Source organism: Mustela erminea, chromosome 9, assembly GCF_009829155.1.
Source record: "Mustela erminea isolate mMusErm1 chromosome 9, mMusErm1.Pri, whole genome shotgun sequence".
NCBI classification, from domain to species: Eukaryota; Metazoa; Chordata; class Mammalia; order Carnivora; family Mustelidae; genus Mustela; species Mustela erminea.
The window spans coordinates 106,722,936-106,742,612 of NC_045622.1; the positions used below are offsets into that span (position 1 = coordinate 106,722,936).

Here is a 19,677-nt window from a genome sequence, read left to right on the forward strand (position 1 = left end):
TCCAGATGCCCCTCCGTTTTGCCCCATCCCTTCCCCCAACGACCCTCCATCCCACCCCTCTCCATTCACCCCTGCTCAGGGCCAGTGCCCCTTCCACAGGGAGCCTCCGACCCCCAACCCCCTCCCCAGCCACTTAGCCTCCTCGCTGTCACCCAGCCAGCCCTCTCAGCGCGGCAGCGCCCCCGCCCCCCAATCCATCCTTCCTGCCTCCCCCGCCCCTCCGATCGCTCCCCTCCCCCGATCCGCTCCCGCCCCCCGCCCGTCTCCGCCGCAGCCCCCCCCCCCCGTACCTGGTTCTGGGGGCAGCAGGAGCTGGAGGGTGGGGATCAGAGCCCCACGGTCGCCCCGTCTCCAGCGGGTGGCAGAGCCGGGGCCAGCGGTGTCGGCCGCCTCGCGCCTCTCTCGCTCCCCGCCGCTTCCCCGCCCGCCGGCTCGTCCGCCCGCCCGCCCCGCCGCGGTGCCGCTCGGAGGAAGATGCTCTGCGAGTCAGGGCGGCTGCTCCCGCCGCCGCATCCCTGCAACACCGACTGACGGCAGCATCAGCACCAGTGTCCGCCCCCCAGACACGCGCATTGGGCCACGCTGCGCTAACGGACGAGCGGCGCAGCCAATGCGAAGGCGCAGAAGCCGCCAGTCCCGCGGCTTCACGGGCCCACCTCCCTCCCCTGCCAGGGACCCAGGCGTCCCGGCCCCAGGGCATCCGAGCTCTTCCCCGCCTCTCGCGGTCCTTAGCCCTGGCGCCGGGGCTCCCAACCAGGCAGACCCCCAATCCAGCCCCAAAGTCTTTTCTGGCGACCCAGACGCCCTAGCCTCTCCCTTATTGGGTCCGGCTCTCCGTTCCCGCATCCCTCGGCCGACGGCCCCGTGTAGCAGCGCCCAGGACTGGGACGTGCCCAAGGAGAGGCTGTGGGCCCGGACTTGGGGCACGGAGGGAGCCCGACCAGTGAGGGACCCGGGTCGCAGCGCCCTCTACTGGTTACGCCCAGGGCGGGCCCAGGCTGTCGGGAGCCCAGGGAAGGAAGACCAGCCCGAGGCCGTGGGGGGCTTTTTCCAAGCCCTTAGCCTGGCCTCCGCCTCCCACCGCCCGAGGACGCCCTGGCTTCCCCTAGAACTGAGGCGTGAGGGTCTCTAAGGAAGGAGGCAGTCGGAGAGGGAAAGGCAGCGATGGTGGCGGGCTTGACCTAAGGGCTTGGGGTTTCCCAGCGCTGCCTGATGGGAATCCTAGTTTGGAGCCTGGTTCCCGGTCCTGCCCGGAACTCCGGACGTGGGTAGGAGCAGGTCTGGGGGCAGAGGCGAGGCTGCACTTTGCCTGGATCCCTGAGGGAATGCTGGCAGCAGCCGGGTCCTCTGTGCTCCTCCCCACAACCGGGAGTTTCAGAGTGAGCGCGGCGCTGGGTGGAGGCCTTCCCTGTGAGGACACCCTGAATGTGCTCGTGGATGAGTGTGGGAGGAAGGGGACACCCCTTCACTCACTCAGCCAATCAAAGGTGGACCTGGCACCTAGTGTGTGTACCACAAAGTTGGACACTGGGCTTCTGAATGAGGCTGTGTGTGCGTGTGTGTGTGTGTGTGTGTGTGTACCACACCATTCTGCCACCTCACCCAGAACCCTGATCTCTGTCGCAGGGACCATGATTTGCATAGCCCGTAGTAGGTGGTGTTTCTTTAGCCGGAGGTAATGCATGCACAGGCACAGCGCAGCACACTCACGGCCATGCGCACCTATCCATGTGCACACAGGCATTCCCAAAGAGACACACAGGGACAGTTGCAGAAATGCCCCACTGCGAGATGGGCAGTGGTCCCCTTGCTCATCTCCTGTGGGCAAGATCCCCACAGGAAGCACATGCTTGCCCAAGAACATACACGTATGTATACAAACTTGAGCACACAAGCGCCAGTACACTCCGAGGTGAATGCACGGGGCCAGGGGAACAGGGCTCACAGAGGACTGGCTCACAGGGTCATTCCGCCCCCGCAAAGCACTTTGCACAAAAGTGGCCAGTTACAGAGAATAGATGGGCGACGATACCCCCCAACAAGTGGTCTTCCTCTCCGGACTGTGTGGGGGAGCAGGGGACCCAGACTGCAAGGGGCGATTTCTAGGGGTCTGGAAGAGCTATCCCTAAGCCAGCTCCCAGACTTGAGGCCCACGCTGACCATGGAAAGACCCTCAAGCTGGCTCCACCAAGGCCACTAGAGGAGTCAGAGAATGGGCACTGCTGAGGCAGGGTCTGTAGATGTGAAATGGCCTCTCTGACCCCAAAGCCCACTGCCGTACCCATCCCCCACTGCTCCTCTCCCCGCAGCCTACACACACCACATCCCCACACACCACATCCCCACACACACACATCCACAGACGTGTCCAGCCAGGCACCAGGACACAGAGAGACAGGCGGACAGGGGCAGTGACTCAGAGACTCTCACAGACCCTTTTAGATGGGTGTAAAAAGGGACAGGAGGGCAGGGGCAGGGAGAGATGGAAGAGTGAGCATTTGTCTCCTGTCCCGCCCCAAGCTCCCTGGGCCACCTTTGCCCATCAAGGGCAGGAAAGGTCACCTGGTAGCTGCTGCACCTCCAGCCCCTCCTCCCAGCTACAGGATCGTCTCCCCCCAAGGTCCAAGGTTCAGGTGACCCAACCTAGCTGGGACCCACCACCTGAAGGCACCCCTCCCCAAAGTCACCCACCCAGTGTGGCCCTTCACCCAGGCATAGTCCAGTGGGAACCTAGGGTGGAGGAAAAATGCAGCAAACAGAGCGCGTGCATCTGTGCGCACGCACACACACACACACACGCAGTGTGGAAGCTTCTACATGACATTCACACATGCAACCGTGAAACGACAGTCACACGTGACCCTCCCTGGGCAGGGCAGACCTTGGGCACACATCTGCATACACACACACACACACACACACACACATGCTGGGAATAGGCCAGGCTGGGGCGGAGGGCTGCAGGGAGGGGAGCCGACCAGGCTGCAGGGGTGGAGGCGGCACAGAGAGCGAGCCGCTCTTCACAACACAATCCCCGTCTGTTGTTATAGCAACTCAGCCCCCAAATCGTGAAACGGATATTACAGCCTTCAGAGGGGGAAGGGCCAGGAGGGGGCTGAGGCCGCTAGAGCGAGGGACCCGATGGAGGACACAGGGACATTACTGGGGGGCCTGATGGAGGGCGGTGCTGTGGCTGAGAAGTAACTGGGCGGGGCGGGGTGGGTGACCTCAATGAGGAGTTGGTGGAAGAGCGGGGTCTCAAGGGGAGAGGTGGGCATGAGGTCAGGGAACCCGGAGGGAGGGGCTGAGGCCGTTGCTTCACAGGTGGAAATTGGGACGCCCAAGCCTCCACCCCCCAGGACAACCCACAGCTGCTGTAGGATACACCCTAGGTTCAGGGGTGAGGAGGTATCTCCCCCACTCTCTGGGGGGAAAGGGGGCTGCTGGAGCCTGGCCCAGCTTCAGAACCTTTAGAAGACCCCCCAGCCCCCCTCTTCACCCAGACCAGCCTTAGAAGCAGCCTTAGCCTTCCTCAGGTAGCGGTGACCCCAAAACCTCCGTGCTGTAAACTCAGGAGGGAAGGGCTGGGCTGGGAGAGGCCACAGGAGGCTGACAGCAGGATCAATATGCATTTCCTCTGGAAGTAACTGTCCTTCCGGCTGGCAGCAGCACAAGGCCAGGAGGCTACAAGCTCAGAGTGCACACCCACCCTGAGGCATGCAAGCCCAGTGAGAGCTACTGGGGCCTGAGCTGCCCAGGGTCCCACCCTCTCTCCCCCATGATTCTCTGCAGTGAGGTCCCCATCACTGGAAGGATTCAAGCTTAGAGCTAAGAGGTCACCTGTCAAGCAAGAGAATTTTGGCTATGGGCTGAAGGCTATGGTTATCCATGACCACTGGACCCAGTAATTCTGGAGCAAGGAAGCATAAGCTTCAAGTTTCAGATGCCCAAGTTTCTGGATTCCTGGGGATTCTAGACCCTCCCCCAAATTGCTATGTTCCAAGGTTTTTTGGCGCTACAGTTCCAGCCCCCAATTCTAGTCCCCCTCCGATTCCCAGCACATGAGATTCTAGACCTCCCAAGAGTCTCTGACTACAAAGTTCTAGACTCCAAGACTCTAGTCCCTATGATTACAGTTCCCACCCACCCCCCACTGCACCCCCCAGCCACGTGAAGATTCTAGGCTCTGATGGTCTAGGTTAATTACATGGGCCTTTTTTATTCCATCTGGAAAGTACAAATATTCACAAGAGTCTGTACAACCTTAGGGACGCCAGCCCTGGCCCAACCCTCTGTTGCATGCCACCCTCACACCCCGCCCACCCAGCCCCAGCCTGCTGCCCCAGCACCCCAGGCTTTCTGCTCTGGTCCAAGTCTTTTCTCCAAGGCAGATATGAGTGTTTGATCCAGTCACAGCTGGGAAAGAAAAAAAAAAAAAAAAAGCAAAAATGCAAAGGTTGTAAGGAAGACCTTCCCCCCCAAAGTAGGAGTCCACCTGAACTGGGCCATTTGCACAGAGCACCTGTTTCCCTGATCCCTCCCGCCATTCCCTCCACGCCCCCAGCTCTCAGTGGCACTCACCATCCATTACAAGTGGATATCAAATACGCCATCCTCCACTGTCTGCACATCCTCTTCTCGGATCTCTGCAGGGAAATTGGTGGGGGGCGGGCAAGGAACAAGTCCTGGGTCCCAGTGCCTTGGGCAGCCCTTCCCCCACTCACAGGAGACAGCCCACCCCATCCTGGAAGCAGACCCATCCACCAAAAATCAATTCACTGAATGACCAATCGGCCCCATTTTTGAGGCTCTTTCTCTAAGTTTTCATTCTGCCGCAGCTTTTCCACAGCCACAGATTTGTCTGTGCAGTTTGCTTAAAATGTCAATTTTGTGTGTGTTTCACATTTTAGACCCCAGCACTTCTGGAAGGCTCAATGCAAATGGTTTCATCTTTTCAATTTTTGAGGACTCATGCCTGGTGTCTGCCTCTATTTTTTCAGGACTTATGCCAATCCAAACGGTTGTGGTCACTGCCTTAGACCCCCGTTTAGCATGGCTGTTCAGACTGTTCTCAGCAAAATAATCATTTGGGGGAATTGTCATTCAGCAAACTGGCCTAAAGCCACCAGAGACCCCAAGAGAGCCGCTGGAGATGTTCAGGGCAAGGGACTTGTCTCAGAATGGCCTCCGGAGCAGCCAAAAAGGGAAAATACAGACAAAGGGCTCATGCAATTCCCTCTCCGATCCATTGTCAATCCCCCTAACAAAATTAGAGTGTGACTGGATTTTTTTTTTTTTTTTTTTTTTTTTAGGTAAGCTTTATGCCCAGCATGGGGTTTGAACTCACTACCCTGAAATCAAGAGTCACATGCTCTACTGGCTGAGCCAGCCAGGTGCCCCCGCAACTGGAATCTTGAAACCTCTTTCCCTTTTACTCTTCTTTATGTATTAGCCTCTCTGAGCTTCCCAAGATCAAGGGTTCCTGAGCCACCTTCTGGCCCCCTTACCTGTCCAACCCTGCCGGATCACCCCACCAAAATAAGAGAACTACAGCTTCATTATGGTTTGATCCTGGGTAAGTGAGCACTTTGCCAGCATGGCGCTGCCTCCCTCCCTTCAGAGACCAGCACAGAATGAGATCCCCTCTTACCTGGAGGCCTGGAGCCTCGGCGCCCAGGGCGGGGCAGGGAGAAGCTGAAGGCCCGATGGTGGGTGTGGGTGGGGGAGGGAGAGGGCGCAGACCCCTCCAAACTCACACTCTGGGCCCGGCGTCGGCATTCAACTGACAGACGGTCTTTACACTGTTTGTGGCAGTTCACACCACAGGCTGGGGGAGGCAGATGGCGGGGACAGGGGGTAGGCAGTTGGCGGGGTCCCCCTGACCAGGGCCATGGGTCGGAACACCCTCATCCCCATCTCCAGGCCTGTACTTCTCCCCAGTTTCTTTTGCTCCTGAGCAGCTGCCCCACCAAAATAAGAACCCCCTTCCAAAGTGTTCTCTTCATCCTACTTGCCAGGCCCTGCCCTCTCCAAAGTGCTCGGTTCCCTGGGCAGCTGTCTCACCAAAATAAAAGCCCACTGGATGGGTACCCCCCTTTCAATATAATCACTGTGCCTCTCGGGCTGCCAAGTTCTTCACTGCTCCTCAAATGCCCCACCCAAATAAGAATCACCACCCAGGGAGTAACTCTTCCCCCAAAATTTAGCCCACCTGCCCCGCTCACCTCGGCATTTGAGGCCCTGTTTGTAGATGCCCAGGATCTGAAATAGAGAAGGGGGCCGTGCTGGCGAAGAGGTCTTTAGAGCTAAAGGCTCTCCGTCTTCCTTCTCAAGGGCAGGGTCTGAGGCTGGCCCTCTCTGGGGCCCCCTCAGGGCTGGGTAGGCGCAGAACAGCAGGAGGAGAGGCAGGCGGGATTAATATGGTAGAGAAGGCTCCAGCAGGGGCGGGGCAAGTGGGGGGAGGGGTCTGGCCTGGGGGCGTGGCTTGGGCGGGGGCTCACCAGGGCCTTGCAGTGGCGGCAGGCAACCGGGCGCAAGGAGTTGCTCTCCTGGAAGTTGTGCACGAAGCCCATGCGGCCGCCCAGCACGGAGCTGGAGCGCAGGAAGTAGGAGATCATCTCCTCCCTGCTGATGCAGCCATCCCTGTCGGGGGAGGGGGAGCGCCTCAGGTTGGGCCCTCCCCGGGACGACCCACCAAGCAGCCTACCAGGAAAAAGATCCTCACCCAACTCCTGATTTGGGACTCCTGGTGCAGCAGGGAGACGCTAGCCTTGGAGCGAGGCAGGCGCGCAGGCCACTACCAACTACTTGTGTGGTCTTGGGCAAATCACTACCCCCAGGCCGCCTTCCCAGAAAAATGCGGATCGAATTTCTGCCCTGGCCACTTCACATAGTAGGGGTGGACACTAACTGAAAGGGCTGTACACCTGCTCACAAGATCATTAGCCTTGGAACACCAGTGGGGAGCCCTGAGAATTAGATTTCTGAGGAGCTCCGGCTGGGAAAGATGGGGAAAGGCCACTTGCATCTCACTCTCATGTGACTGACTGACTGCCAGAAGGAGAAGCCCACATAATCCAGGGCTGCCCACAGAACCCTTTTCTTACCCATCAATGTATGGTAGGGCAAGAGTGAGCATGTGATCTGGAGACAGACCTCAATTCAAATTCTGGTCTGCTACTCCTGGCTGTGTGACCTTTGGGCTAGTTAATCTCCCTGTGCCTCAGTTTCTGCTTCTGCAAATGGGGACTGTGATCATCCCTGCCCCTCAGAGGGTTTTGGTGAGGATTTGGTGAGTCAGGTACACAGTAAGCATTTACAACTGTGTCTTTGTAGTTAGTGGGTCCTGGGCCACCAGGAGCTACTCCCAGCAGGGTTGGTCCTTGTTGGAAACTCCTGTCCATTATATCTCGGGCTCTGTGACATGATCCGGTGACCAACCCTTCCGTTCAATGGGGCATGGGGTCCACTGTCCATCTAGAAAAGAATATCATCCTAGATCCCTATCTCACACCGTGCATGAGCACTAAAATCCTCACTGAACTGAGAACACTAATATAAAAAAAAAAAAAATTATCAAAGTCTCGGAAAAGGTGTAAGAGAATTACTTTGTAATTTCCAGGAGAGTAGGGCCCTTCTACACATAACACAAATCTGAGAAGCCATAAAGGAAAAGACTGACATATTGAGCACACGACATTTTTTAAAAACTTTATATGGCAAAAGACAACATAAATGACAGACTGGGAGAAATATTTGCGAACACATTCAACAGCAAAGGGTTAATATCCATTAACAGAGATTCTGAAAATTGATGAGAAAAAGACCAATGAATCCAGTGGAATAATGGAGAAAGACTATGAACAGGCAATCCACAGAAGAAATACAAGAGGCCAATAAACATATGAAAAGATATCCTACCCCCACTAGTATTGAAGAGATCCAGATTTAACCAAGACACCATTTGCCAATTAGACTGACAAAATTGTAAAGCTTATTATAGCGTCCACTGTTGGCAAGGAAGTTGGGAAATGGGCACTTGCTCACTGCTGATCGGGGTGCAAGCTGGCACAACCTTGCCTGAGGTCACTTTGGCAGTCTCTCTCCTAATTTAGAATGTGCATATCTTTTGATCCAATTATCCCACTTCTAGGAATTTCTCCTACTGAAATAGTGGCCTGAGTGCATGGGTACAAAGATGCTCACAGCAGCGCGGCGTATATTAATAGCGAAACACTGGGAACAGTCTCCATGTCTGTCGGCAGGAGAAGAGGGAGCCTGGCTACACTGTGGAGCTCTGCTGCAGCTTTTCTAAACAACGAGGTCGGGTTCTGCATGAAGCAGCATGGGAAGCTGTCCATGATAAAGGGTTAAGTGGAAAACAAAAACAAACCCAAAAAGCCAAGATGTGCAATTCCATCAAGACAGGGATTAAAAAGAAAAGAAAAAAAAAAAGAAACCAACAAGAACAACAACACAAAAACCTGACAATCCTACTGCTATGAATACATAGATTCTGGCATTAAAATACATCCACTTGCTTCAAGGACAAAGGTGAATTTGCCAGAAACAAATGGATGCCCCCCAAGGCGCAGATACAAAGAGTGAACTTCAAGCTAATGCAGGGAGTGGGGACCAGATGCTGAGGCTGCCCCAGGAGGGGCTTGCTGGTCTCCCCAGTGAGCTGGGTGCTGGTTTTGATACCCAGATGGGCTGGGCACAAGGCTTGGTGTGTGGAGAAGGTGGGAGGTTAAGGCTTGAGACCCCTGTGTGAAGCTATTTCCAAGGTCTCCAAGGGCTGCACCCTCACTGAACGTGTGACCTGGGGAAAAAAAAAAAAAAAAATCCACCCACCCACCCAGGGACCTAACCTAGAACTTGGTCTCAGTTCTGGGAGCAGAAGCAAGGCAATGACAACCAGCGCCATGGGCAGAGGCAGATTTATACAGTAATCCTGTTTGTCTAAGGAACAGACCCAGACAGACAAAATCTGGATCAACTCATACAGGACCTGGGAAAAAAAGCCTGGAAGGATACACTGTAGCCAAACCAGCAACATTGCTAATGTGTTGCTAAGGATAATAGAACCTCTTCTGATGGGAAAGATGGGGAAGAGAAGGGAACTTCTGCTTCTTAATTCATAGGCTTTGTTCACTATAAATCTATTTCGCTACCTGGATTTCTTTTTTACCATGTGGTTTTACAGTATGGAAAATTAAAAAAAAAAACAGATTTTTGAAACATGAATAACATTAAAATATAACTCAACCCAAGCTGGACTGTAAAGTGTTTTGTCTCTGCTCAGCAAAATGGGGATCTGAACGTGGTTGCGGGGGGCATGTTTAACCTACTTCACAAAACCAGCTGTTTGTCCAAATTGTCAGGATGTGAACTGTTGATAAGCAAGTGGGTGCTGCTAATTACAGGCCTTTCTTTTCTATTCATTAAAACAGGCTACCCAGGACTTGAACTTGCCCACACTTTTTGCCAGCTGTGAGCTCCACTGTCCCCAGGCCCCCCTCTTTGTAAGAGTCAGGTGGAGCCCCCCCATCTGCCTGAAGAAGTGAGGTGACGCTGTGCTGCCACAGCTGACAGCCTCCCCCCACCCAAATAAGAGCCCCTCCCCACACTGGTAGCTTCCTCTGCAGAGATCATCTGGTTCAATGGCCTTCTCTTGCACAGCCGGAAGCTGAAACAGGAGGGGAAGTGAGCCTGCCTTCCCTCTCCCCCAGCCCCCAGCCCTCCTCACTGGTTCTGGTCGAGGTCCCCAAAGGCGCTGAGGTAAGGGAAGTTCCCACGGATGATCTGGAACTCTTCCTGTGAGATGTGGCCGTCCCCATCGACGTCAAAGTTCCGGAACACAGACTGGAACACGCAGAAGGACATACAGGGGCAAGAGCATAAAACAAAATGCCCATCTTCCCAGCCCGTGTTACGAAGGGTGGCTCAGATGCGGGGGCCTCTCCATCTCTCCTTTTATCTCCCTCTTCCAGACTCCCACTCCAACTCCACCCACTGGCTATGCCCCTTGCCTTCTGGAGACAGAGCGCTGGCCCTTGAACATGGCACTGGTATGGCTCCAAGGGTAGTGGCCTGGCAAAATCACTCTTGATTGACCACTACAGACCTGCCCCCCAGCCCCTCAGGTGCCAGGGCGGGCTGCCACAGAGTCTCACCTCTACCATCTTCTCGATGTGTTCCACCATAAGAGCCTGATCCAACTTGGGCTTGGCAGCTGAGGTCCACTCATCCAGCACTGGGGGCCGGGGAGGCGGGGTGCAGCTTGTGGGGCTGGTTGGCTATGGGAATGGTCAGGACTGAGTGAGGGCCAGAGGGAAGGAGCCCAGGGCCCAGGGGAGCAGGGGAGGGGGGAGCCCGGGGGAGAAGGGAGCCCGCCCAGCAAGCTGAAGAAATGAGGTTGTTTCTAAGAGCTCTGCTTGCCCTCACATCCTGGGATTCTCAGGAAGGGCAGAGGTAGGGGAGGAAGAGGTTGGGCAGAGTGGGGAAGCAGTGATTCCGCATCTTACCGAGGACTTGGAGCGCGGCTCCCGCTGGAGGGACAGCTGATAGAGTTCATCCTCTGTCTGATACTGATCCAAAGATACCTGGGACACACACAGGTCTCATCATACCCATTGCCCCCTGATGCCCTCAGGAGTCCACTGTCCAGAGCCCAGGGTCATAGGTCCACCTAGAGGCCACAGCTCAGCCTGGAACCCTGTCCAGAAGCTAGACTCAGGACAAAGGTCAGCTTAGAATACACCCCAGCAGGGCGCCTGGGTGGCTGAGGCTTGATTTTGCCTCTGGTCATGATTCGCTGTCATGAGATCGAGCCAGCAACCACACACCAGCCTCGCACATGGACCACATCTTGGCCCAAACCTGGAGCAGAAGGCACTGCCAAGAATCTGGCCAAGAATCTAGGTCAGAACATAGCCAAGAGCTCTGAGATTAAGTCCCAACCTAGAACCCAGTGTCCACAGTCCAGCTCAGATTTCAATCCTGATCCCAGTCCAGAGCCTAGAAACAACTAAGAATTCACTCTAAACCCAAAACCCAAGCCCGAGTTCTGTGTCTAGAATCTAATCCAGATCTGAAATAGAACTTCACTCTCATCCTAGACCCCAAAACTAAGTCCAAGTCTGGACTTGAGCTCAAGGCTATGTTTAAAAACCACTCCCACACCCAGAACCCAGCGCTGGGCCCCACGCCTTGAATACAACCCAGTCCCAGGAACTCAACCCAGGACCCAGGCCCAGCTGCAAGGCCCAACACAAACAAGCCCACATGGCAGCCTCGAGACAGACCTCCATCCATAGCCCCATTCAGAGCCCGGAACTCATCTCAGAGTCCGCTCCAGACCCTGCAGCCCAAGCTGGATCTCCATCCCTCGATCCTCCATCCCTCGGACTTCAAACTCAAGGCCACATTTGCAGCCTTGCACAAACCCAAGACCAGGTATGGTTGTCACCCCCGGTGCCCAGCCACCCAGCATCCCTGCTCCCCACCGCTCACCGTGAGTAGGCTCAGCAGATCGGGGTTGGCCTGCACTGGTGGCCGAAGGCTGGTCACCATGGCCAGCTCCTCCAGGATGCTGAAGAGCTGTTTCATCTTGGCCCCATTAAGTCGGGTCCGGGCAGGGTCCAACCAGTCAGGCAGTGCCAGCTGGAGGGCCACCAAGTCCTTGAGGTGTACGCCCAGGATGGGAAAGCGGAAGCCCACACAGGCGGCCAGCCGGCGCCGATAGTTGCCATAGTTGCCGGTGGCCGTCACTAGTTCTGTCAGACCTTCCCAGAGCTGAGGGGTTGGGGGGGAGGCAGAAGGCAGAGGGTCATGGTCACACACACACACACACACACACACACACGTCACTGGCTCAACTACCCTCCCACCCGCCCAGGAAATGTGGGAGAGGATGAGGAGTCAGAGTCAGGAATGGGCAAAAGATTAAAAATCCTCCCTCACTGTCCCCCAGAACTGTCTCCCTTAGCCCCAGGAGGGGGTCAGAGTTCGTAGGTCATGAGCTCAAGGGAACACCCACAGGCAAACACCACACCTCTGCACCAGGTCTGAGCATGGACTAGCACCAACACTTCATAAGAGAAAAAACTGAGGCTCAGGGAGGCAAAGAGCACAGGAGAAAGATCCAGAAGAATGTTTCTGGCTGCGCCATTTGTGACAGCCCACACTGGAAAGACCCCCAGATGTTCAGCAGGAGAACAGATCCACACACTGTGGTTAGGACTTACAATAAAATATCATACGGCAACAGAACCACATGAACAACAGCTCCAAGTAACAGAATGTGAGGATGAAAGAAGCAAGACATAAAATAACATACAACAGGATTCCATTCATAGAAAATCCAAAAACAGGCGACAAAAAACCCACATTGTTTGGAGATTCATACGTAAGTGGTAGAGCTATAAAGAAAACCAAGGCCATCATCATTACGAAAGTCATGACATGGGTTACCTCTGATGGGGAGGGAGTTATGCTCTAGGGTGCTGGGAGCTTCGGGGGCTGGCAATGTTCTATTTCTTGACCTGTGTGGTAGTTACACAGGCATTTTCTTTATAATTTTTCCTTAATCTCTACATTTGCTTTCTATATGTCTCTATATGTACATCACCCGATATGTGAGAAGATAAATATAAGGAGAGGAGAAATGTGCCAACTCTGGGGTCAGGCAGACCTTGTGAGCCCCCCCTGCCACTCTCACTGTGTAACCTAGGAAGAGCACTGAACCCCTCCAAGCCTCAGTTTCTGTATCTGTCAAATGGGGACAGGAGTGCCCAGCTCCCAGCACTACTCAGGAAGGCCAGACGTGGGAAGGCTGACCCCAGGCTTGACGAGGCTCTTCCCCTGACACCCCCCCAACCCCGGGGTCCCAGGCACCTTGATGGTCTCAGGGCTAACATGACTGTGGGTCTCCTTGAGGCGGGAGATGGAGCTGTGACTCAGGCCTCCGACCACCGCCATCAGCGTGTTGAAATTCTGCAACTGCAGCAGCTTCTGGGGGGGGGGGGGGGCAAACGAGGAGGAGCGAGGCAGTGAGTCACTGGACAAGGCCCTAGATTTGGCCAGGCTTCTCTGGAGAGGAGGCAGTGAGTGAGCAGAAAGGAGGGAGTCACCCTCCTTGGGAGGGCGGGGCTTGGGAGAGGGCGGGGCTTGGGAGAGGGGCGGGGCTTGGGAGAGGGGCGGGGCAGGCACCTCTGCCACGTGGACAAAGTGCGTGATGACCAGGGCACGCTGAGGGGCCGTGGGCTTGCTGAGGATCATGAGCTGCACCCACTGGGAGACACTGTTGAAAAGGGAGATGAACCGCTCCAGGACCGGGTTGTCCACCGTGCAGCCATGAGTCACAAAACTGTGATAGTCCTGGAACTGGGGGTAGGAGTGGCCTCAGCCCCTTCAGGCCTCTCCCCTCACAGATGGCCCCTCCTCACCCTCCGGCTGCCCTTGGTTGGTGACCCTGAAACCCCCATCCGGCCCTGTGACCCTGCCTAATCCCAGGGACCCTGTCCCTCCTGGGACACTCTTCCCAGCCCACCCTACCCCAAGGCCCGCGGGCCGCACCAGGATCTTGCAGAAGGAGCGATACTCCAAGTAGGTGAGATGCTCGGCCAGCTCCATAGGCTCCAGGTGGTCGAACAATAGGGACATCTTTCGCTTTTTCTGTCCTACAGGGTTCCGCTGGGTCACCTGCCTCTTCCACTTGTAGGTGGGGCTGGGAGGTGGAGTAGGAGCCGGGGTGAGTCCTTTGCTGGAGACGCCCTATCCGCTGCGGCCCCGCACTCATGCAGACGCACCACTCAGGCTCACGGGGGGACCTACACCATCTGAAGCACTATGCCAGATGGACACCGAGTTCCCCGTCCCCACAACTCCTACAGTCTCCCCCTCGTCATGCACTCAGGCACTGTACTAGGCACTGGGGGGGGTAGAGAGAGGAGCAACACACAGTTCCTGCCCTTGAGGAGCTCACAGTCTACTGTGGGAGACAGACACAGAAACAACCACAGAACAGAGTAGCACGTATGCAAGTCTTTGCATGGGGCAGCGGGGGCGGGGGGGGGGGGGAGGGGGGCATGGGGAGGGGAGGGCGTCTCCGCACAGCGTCTGGTGGCAGGGGACACAGGAGGGAATGACAGATTCTTCCCCGGAAGCCTTCTGAGCCCTCCGAGCCCACGGACACTCCATGCCTGAGTGGAGTCTCCACAACCCAGAGAGGCAGGCAAGGGGACCCAGATGAGCAGAGCGCCATGGTGGGAAGGGAGGGAAGGCTGGAGAATGGCGTGCAGCTGCGGTATGAAGGGCGTGGGATGAGAGCGGGCTGTGGAAGATGATGCAGGAACGCCAAGCTGGCCGGAGACTACCAAAGGCCTTAATCCCCGACCGAGACATTGTGAAGGTGACAGGGAGCCACAGGTTTTCAAGCAAGAGTGACATGACCCTCACTCATTCAATTCAACAAACATTTATTAAGGACAGATGGTGTGGTTCGCTGAGCGCCCTCCCCAGCCCTCTAGCTCGCCCCACGCACACGCTCTCGATGTCAATGAGGCTGCTGTGCCGCCGGTTCCCTTCTTGGTCAAGCAGAGCCTTCAGCTCCTTGATCTGCTCAGCGAGCTCAGGGTTCAAATCAAACTCTGCTGGGAATGCTGAGATCCAGTACCTGCTAGAAGCTTCGAGTCACCCAAAGCAGGCCTCCCCCTCCGTCCCCAGAGACTGGAACTCCCCAGAGAGAGGGAAAGAGCCCCAAGACTGTGGTCCCGCCACCTCCGGGTTTATTCCTTCCCCATCCCTTCTGGGCAGATCCCAACACCGGACCCAGACGAGCAAGGGGCGAGCCGGCGGCAGCAAGCCCACCATGGACAGAGCCGGAGCTCGAACCCACACGACTGACTTTCCAGAACGGGACCTTTCCACTCCGATAGGCCAATCTGAAGCCTGAGAGAAGGGAGCAAAAGGAGGGGACAGAGCCCCAAAAGGAAGACTCACCTGACCAGGTGGCATGTTTTCACCTGCAGCGAATTAGAGTTGTCCTTCCGGGACTGCTGGTAGGTGAAGGGGGGTTAAGGAAATCGAGAATGGAGACGAATTCTAGAAAGGGAGGCTGCAGAAGGATTCTGAGTTCCGGAGGGAGGCTGAAGGCCGGGCCTGGTCCTAGGAGAAATGCTGGGGGCGGGATCTGGGGCGGGGCCGGTCGGAAAGGGGCTGAAGGGTGGGGTGAGGGGTGAGGTTTGGGTGGGTGTACAGATGGGGAGGGGGCTAGGTTCTGGGGGTGGCTGACAGCATGGCCTGGGCTCCAGAAGAGAGGCCAGAGGAGGGACCTGGGCTGGGAGCAGGGACAGGTCTTAGACTGTAGGGAGCAGGAGAGCAAAGCCCAGGTTGGGGAGGGGGCGGGAGGGGGCGGGACCTGAGTCTAGAAGAGGAAAGGGGCGGAGCCTAGGCCGTGGAGCGAGGCTGGGCCAAGCCTGAATTTTAGGACACAGGAGGGGCTCACGCTGTAGGAGTAAAGCCCAGTCTCGGCCTGGGCTGGGCCGGGCAGCCAGGCTCCCTCATGGACCGGGACCGCGGGGCCCATGGCGCGGCCTGCGAAGGATATATGTGAAGCAGTTTTGCCGCCAGCTGAGAGGACGGGATGTACCAAGGATGCATCATGAGGAACATACGCACCAGCTGAGGGTCCCGCACCTTCCCGGAGTCATCTAACTCCGAGGGGTCAGAGAGGAGAGGGTTGACCCTTCGTCCCGCAGCTGTGGTCCCTCAAGCCTACCTCACCGCCCGCCGGATATCTCCCCCTCCCCGCCCATCACCTGCTTTCCCGGGACTCTGAAACCAGTAGGCAGATATGGGAGAAAAGGGAGAGTGGGAGACGGATAAGGCAGGATCCGAAGACCTGGAGGAGGGGACTGTCCGATCCGGCCCACCATCCCGAGGGGAACCAGCTGGGGCGGAAGAAGCCTGGGTTCCCCAGAGTCAGGAATCGAGAGGTCATTTCCTGTGTGCTTGGGGGAAGGGGCACCCCTTCACCAGATAAGCCGCCCCCCATCAGCCGGAAACAGCTCCCAGGCCGGAGATAGAGAGTTCCTCCGGAATCTCCGGGGAGACAGATAATCGCCTCATGTGCCAGAGTCTGGGGACCCCGTCCCACTCCCTTCAACGCCGGCGTGCTAGGGAAGGGGAACAACCTTTCTGAAGCCTGTGGATCCCTCCACCCTGTGATGGAGAGCAGGCTTTCGCTAAAAAGGTTGCAGCCTGCGAAACCGGGTGGGTCTAGGCTGGCGGTCTGTCCTGGGAGGCAGGGACCCCGCTTCAGGCTCGGGGCTGGGCTCGGGCTGGGTGTGCCCTCGCGTGCCACTCACCAAAGGCTTCGATGCAGCCGCGGAGCAGCTCCTCCACTGTGCAGCCCTTGTCCAGGTCTAGGGTGCCCGCCATGACTGCCGGAGCGGGTAGGCTGGGCCCAGCTGCACTCCGGAGCCTCCCACAGGGCTCGGACAGGACCCCTGTCCCAGGAGAGGCAGAGAGGGAGTCTGCGGAGGGGCCGGCGGGGGGGCGGGGGTTCGAGTCGCGGGGCGGGCAGGGGCGGGGCGGGGCGGGGCGGGCACGCCCCCTGCTGGGCAGGGGCGGAGTAGTCCACTGCGGCCACTCCCGGGGTTAAACGGTCTGGCCCGGGATGGTGCAACCCACCAGTTGGGAAACCGAGCGGCCGAGAGGCTTCCGGCTCACCCTCGGAGTCACGGGAAGGCCGAGGGGGCTCCCCGGGAAGGGGGACGAGACAGGACTCCGGGGACTGGTTTCTGCCCCAGCCCCTCCTAGGCCTTCTTCCCCTCGCGTCCTCTCCACCAGAGGCACCTGCAGCACCCCGCGGCTCGGCTCCGCGCCCCTCCCGCTTCCCTCCCGCCACAGCCTCCCTTCCCCCGCAGGGTTATTTTGGGAACCCAGAGCCTGAGGGGACCTCGGAGGAATTTCTCCCTGGGATGGGAGGGAGGGAGGAACCCAGGCGTCCTGCCCGCATCGCCCCCTCCCGGGCTCCCGGGGAGGGGAGGCGGGGCTGTGGCAGCCCCCAGGGGCCTGCCCTTGGGGAGGCGAGCTGGAGTGGAGAAGAACATTCCTGGGGCGGGGTGGGGGGTGGGGGTGGGGGTAGCCCGCTGCGGCCGGGAGGCGTCAGCGGGAAGCCTGAGCCTGGGAACCTCACGCTCCCAAGCCACCTCCTCAGTGAAGGCCCCAGGGGTCCAGGCTCAGCCCTTTAGCAGACCATCTTCATCCCCAGCCCGAGTTCCAGGCCCCCATACTGCACAGTCCAACTGTGAGCGCACACAGAGGCCGGCCACATTCACGTACACAGAGCAGGGTGCCCAGAAGGGGGCGCTAGTGCCGTGAGGGGTGGAGAATGCCTGGCGGTATCGGTATCCATCAGCAGGGTCAGACGCACCCAAGCAGGGACATACACTCGTTCTATATCCGAGGCCAGAGGCCCACATTGGGGTGTAAGACCCTCTCCCCACACACACACACACCCGAGCCTCTGGCACTTGTCTCCCATCCTCTGTCTCATACACACAATGGCACGCACAGCCAGCACACACCTGCAGGAAGGCACCCTCCGGCGCGCACACCCAGCCTTCCAGCCCAGAATGCGGCCAGCCCTTTGATGGGGCCCGTTCCCGGACTTGCAGCTCACTAGAGCCAGGTCAGCCTGGAGTTCCGCGGCCACAGAGGCGCTGGAATCGCACACGTGTGCACACACACAAGACAGGACACCTACACGCATGCACACTCCCACATACGCACACACCCCCGTGGGTGAGCACACACGCCCATTCCGCCGCCGCCCCCCCTTTCATCCGCAGTCCAGGAAAAGCTCTGCGGCCACAACGCCCTGACAACCCTCATCCCCGGGCTCAGGCAGGGCCTGGCCCCACAAAAAGGTACCCCGCCCCTACACAAACTCCCCTGGGCTGGAGGGGGGCTCCTCTCCCGAGTTCTCCGGCGGACTTTTCCTAGGAGCCACCCTTTGCCAACCCCGTCTAGCCCTGCCGCTGTCTCGCTGTGTGACCTTGAGAGTCACTTGGCCTCTCGGAGCCTCAATTTTCTCATCTGTCAAATGGGGGGTTCCGCGGGAGAAGGGCCAGCTAAGACGTGGCTGGGAAGAGCCGGTTGCGCCGCGGATGCCGCCCTCTCCCGCGGGTTGTCCAGGGCGCTTCAGCTCTCTCCCTCCCACCCCGGACCCGGCCACAGACTCCGCACCCACCAATCCATACCCGCTGCCCCCAGCCCGCCTGTATCGCCCGCGGGGGGACCCCTAGGGGCCGGGCCCTCTTCTGCCCAGCGCCCCGCCCGCTCTCGCTCACTTACTCTTGGGACCCGCGGCACAGAGCCCGCTCTCGGCCGGGCCGGCGCCCCCTCCGTGCGCTCCCGCCCGCCGGCCTCGCTGCGGCTGCTGCTCCCTCCCGCCCTCCGCGCCGCTGCCCCGCTTCCCGCCGCCCCGCCCCCGCGCCGCGGCCGCCCCCTCCCCTCCCCGCCCCTCCCGCCCCTGCGCGGGGCTCCGCACAGCCCGCTGCGCCACCCCCATTGGGGGCTCCCTGTCGCCCCGCACGCGGCGGTCCCTGCGGCAGCTTAACCCCTCCCCTGCCGCGCCGCCCGGAAGGCCAGGGCCGCGGGCTGGGGCTGAGCCACCCGCCGCGCCAAGGGTGGGCGAGCGGAGGTCGGGCCTCGCGGTTCCTGGAGGGGGGAGCCAAACCGAGAGCCTCTCCCCCCACCCAGATGCCCCTATGCCCCCCGCCCTGCCTGGTGTTGGGCAGAGGAAGCCGGGAGGGGCAGGAAGCGGACTGCGGTGGGGAAGGGGCGCCTCGCCCCGCCCCCGGCCCGGGTTCCTGTTTTCGAGACACACCGTTCCCACGGGGCTAACCGGACCCGGGGCTGGGCGTCTTCCTGCGGGCAGAGGGGGCAGAAACCTGGTAGAGATCGGGGGCGTGGGGAGAGCGGGTCCTTGTGATAGCCTGGAGGAGGGGCCAGGAACGTTTTGGGGACAGGGGCCTGTGGGAGGGGGAATGAAAATGCTGCTACCTGAAAACGTGGCCTCGATGACTCGGGGAATGGGGACGGGGGGTTCCAATTCACACAGTGGGGACGGGCCCTGGAAGCCTGGCTCCCCACGGGGCCAGATGGGAAGGGGCAGCTGCAAGCCACGGGTGGGTTCTGCGCAGCTTGGAGACTGGAGACCTGTGTGCGGGTCGCCCCTCCCCCCGGCAGAGAGGAACTTGGGAGGGGCAGCCACAGGCAGTTGGGGTCCCCACAAGCCGAGCCTAGGGGAGCCAGTAACCATTTCCGGCGGTTTGGGTTCAAACGCACTCACTGCGAAACCGCGGGCCCCAAACCTGCCTTTCGAGGCTTGCCCTTTCCTGCCTCAGGGCTAGGGAGGCAGTACCTCCCCCACACCTCAATCTTGGTAATACGAGGCCCAGAAACAGGCCCTTTCCGGTCCTCAGTTTCTCCAAAGTGTGTGGGGGGGCGCAACACTGGCCTTGCCTAGACGGTCTGTGAGTGTCCTCCGCCCTAACTCCCCCGACCTTAGACCAAGTGTAGCTACCTGCTTAGAGACCCTTAAACACCGCAATGGGGCGGGGCTAAGGGCGGAGTCAAAAAGGCGCCAACCACCCACAGGCTCCT

At 58.6% G+C, this 19,677-nt stretch overlaps 2 protein-coding genes across 32 annotated transcripts in view; both read right to left on the reverse strand.

Moving 5' to 3' along the window:
- Positions 1 to 547, reverse strand: part of NRXN2 (neurexin 2) — a 104,895-nt gene extending 104,348 nt beyond the window's left edge. For 21 of the 24 annotated variants that reach the window (XM_032357711.1, XM_032357702.1, XM_032357700.1 and 18 more), the window contains exon 1: positions 291 to 546. The gene's annotated coding sequence lies outside the window, so the exon portion shown is untranslated. Of the gene's footprint in view, positions 1 to 290 lie in introns of all 24 variants that reach the window. The other 3 variants (XM_032357718.1, XM_032357721.1, XM_032357720.1) reach the window with 1 other exon arrangement.
- A 3,646-nt stretch (positions 548 to 4,193) lies between these two features.
- Positions 4,194 to 18,812, reverse strand: RASGRP2 (RAS guanyl releasing protein 2). 8 transcript variants are annotated; one of them, XM_032357221.1, is made up of 17 exons: positions 18,796 to 18,812; positions 16,371 to 16,511; positions 15,611 to 15,713; positions 15,004 to 15,066; positions 14,546 to 14,680; positions 13,579 to 13,729; positions 13,213 to 13,386; positions 12,898 to 13,014; positions 11,515 to 11,796; positions 10,527 to 10,604; positions 10,176 to 10,298; positions 9,749 to 9,864; positions 6,501 to 6,642; positions 6,225 to 6,261; positions 5,651 to 5,827; positions 4,582 to 4,646; positions 4,194 to 4,416 (listed from the first exon to the last, which is right to left on the reverse strand). In XM_032357221.1, the coding sequence occupies exons 2-16, from the start codon at positions 16,441 to 16,443 to the stop codon at positions 4,588 to 4,590; spliced, it is 1,830 nt and encodes a 609-aa protein (XP_032213112.1). In that variant the 5' UTR covers positions 16,444 to 16,511; positions 18,796 to 18,812; the 3' UTR covers positions 4,194 to 4,416; positions 4,582 to 4,587. The 8 variants fall into 8 exon arrangements, 7 of the variants coding, with proteins under 7 accessions (XP_032213112.1, XP_032213107.1, XP_032213106.1 ...); XM_032357216.1 differs by lacking the exon at positions 18,796 to 18,812 and adding an exon at positions 18,364 to 18,488 and having other exon boundaries at positions 14,546 to 14,677; XM_032357215.1 differs by lacking the exon at positions 18,796 to 18,812 and adding an exon at positions 18,364 to 18,488.
- Between the last annotated feature and the right edge of the window lie 865 nt (positions 18,813 to 19,677).

Excerpts from the sequence above, each read along its gene's own strand:
- RASGRP2 (XM_032357221.1), bottom strand. The coding sequence starts at position 16,443 with ATGGCGGGCACCCTAGACCTGGACAAGGGCTGCACAGTGGAGGAGCTG. Across the intron at positions 15,714-16,370 it reads CGGCTGCATCGAAGCCTTTG|ATGACTCCGGGAAGGTGCGG; the intron begins GTGAGTGGCACG and ends CCTCGGAGTTAG. Across the intron at positions 11,797-12,897 it reads TTAGCCCTGAGACCATCAAG|CTCTGGGAAGGTCTGACAGA; the intron begins GTGCCTGGGACC and ends CCAACCCCTCAG.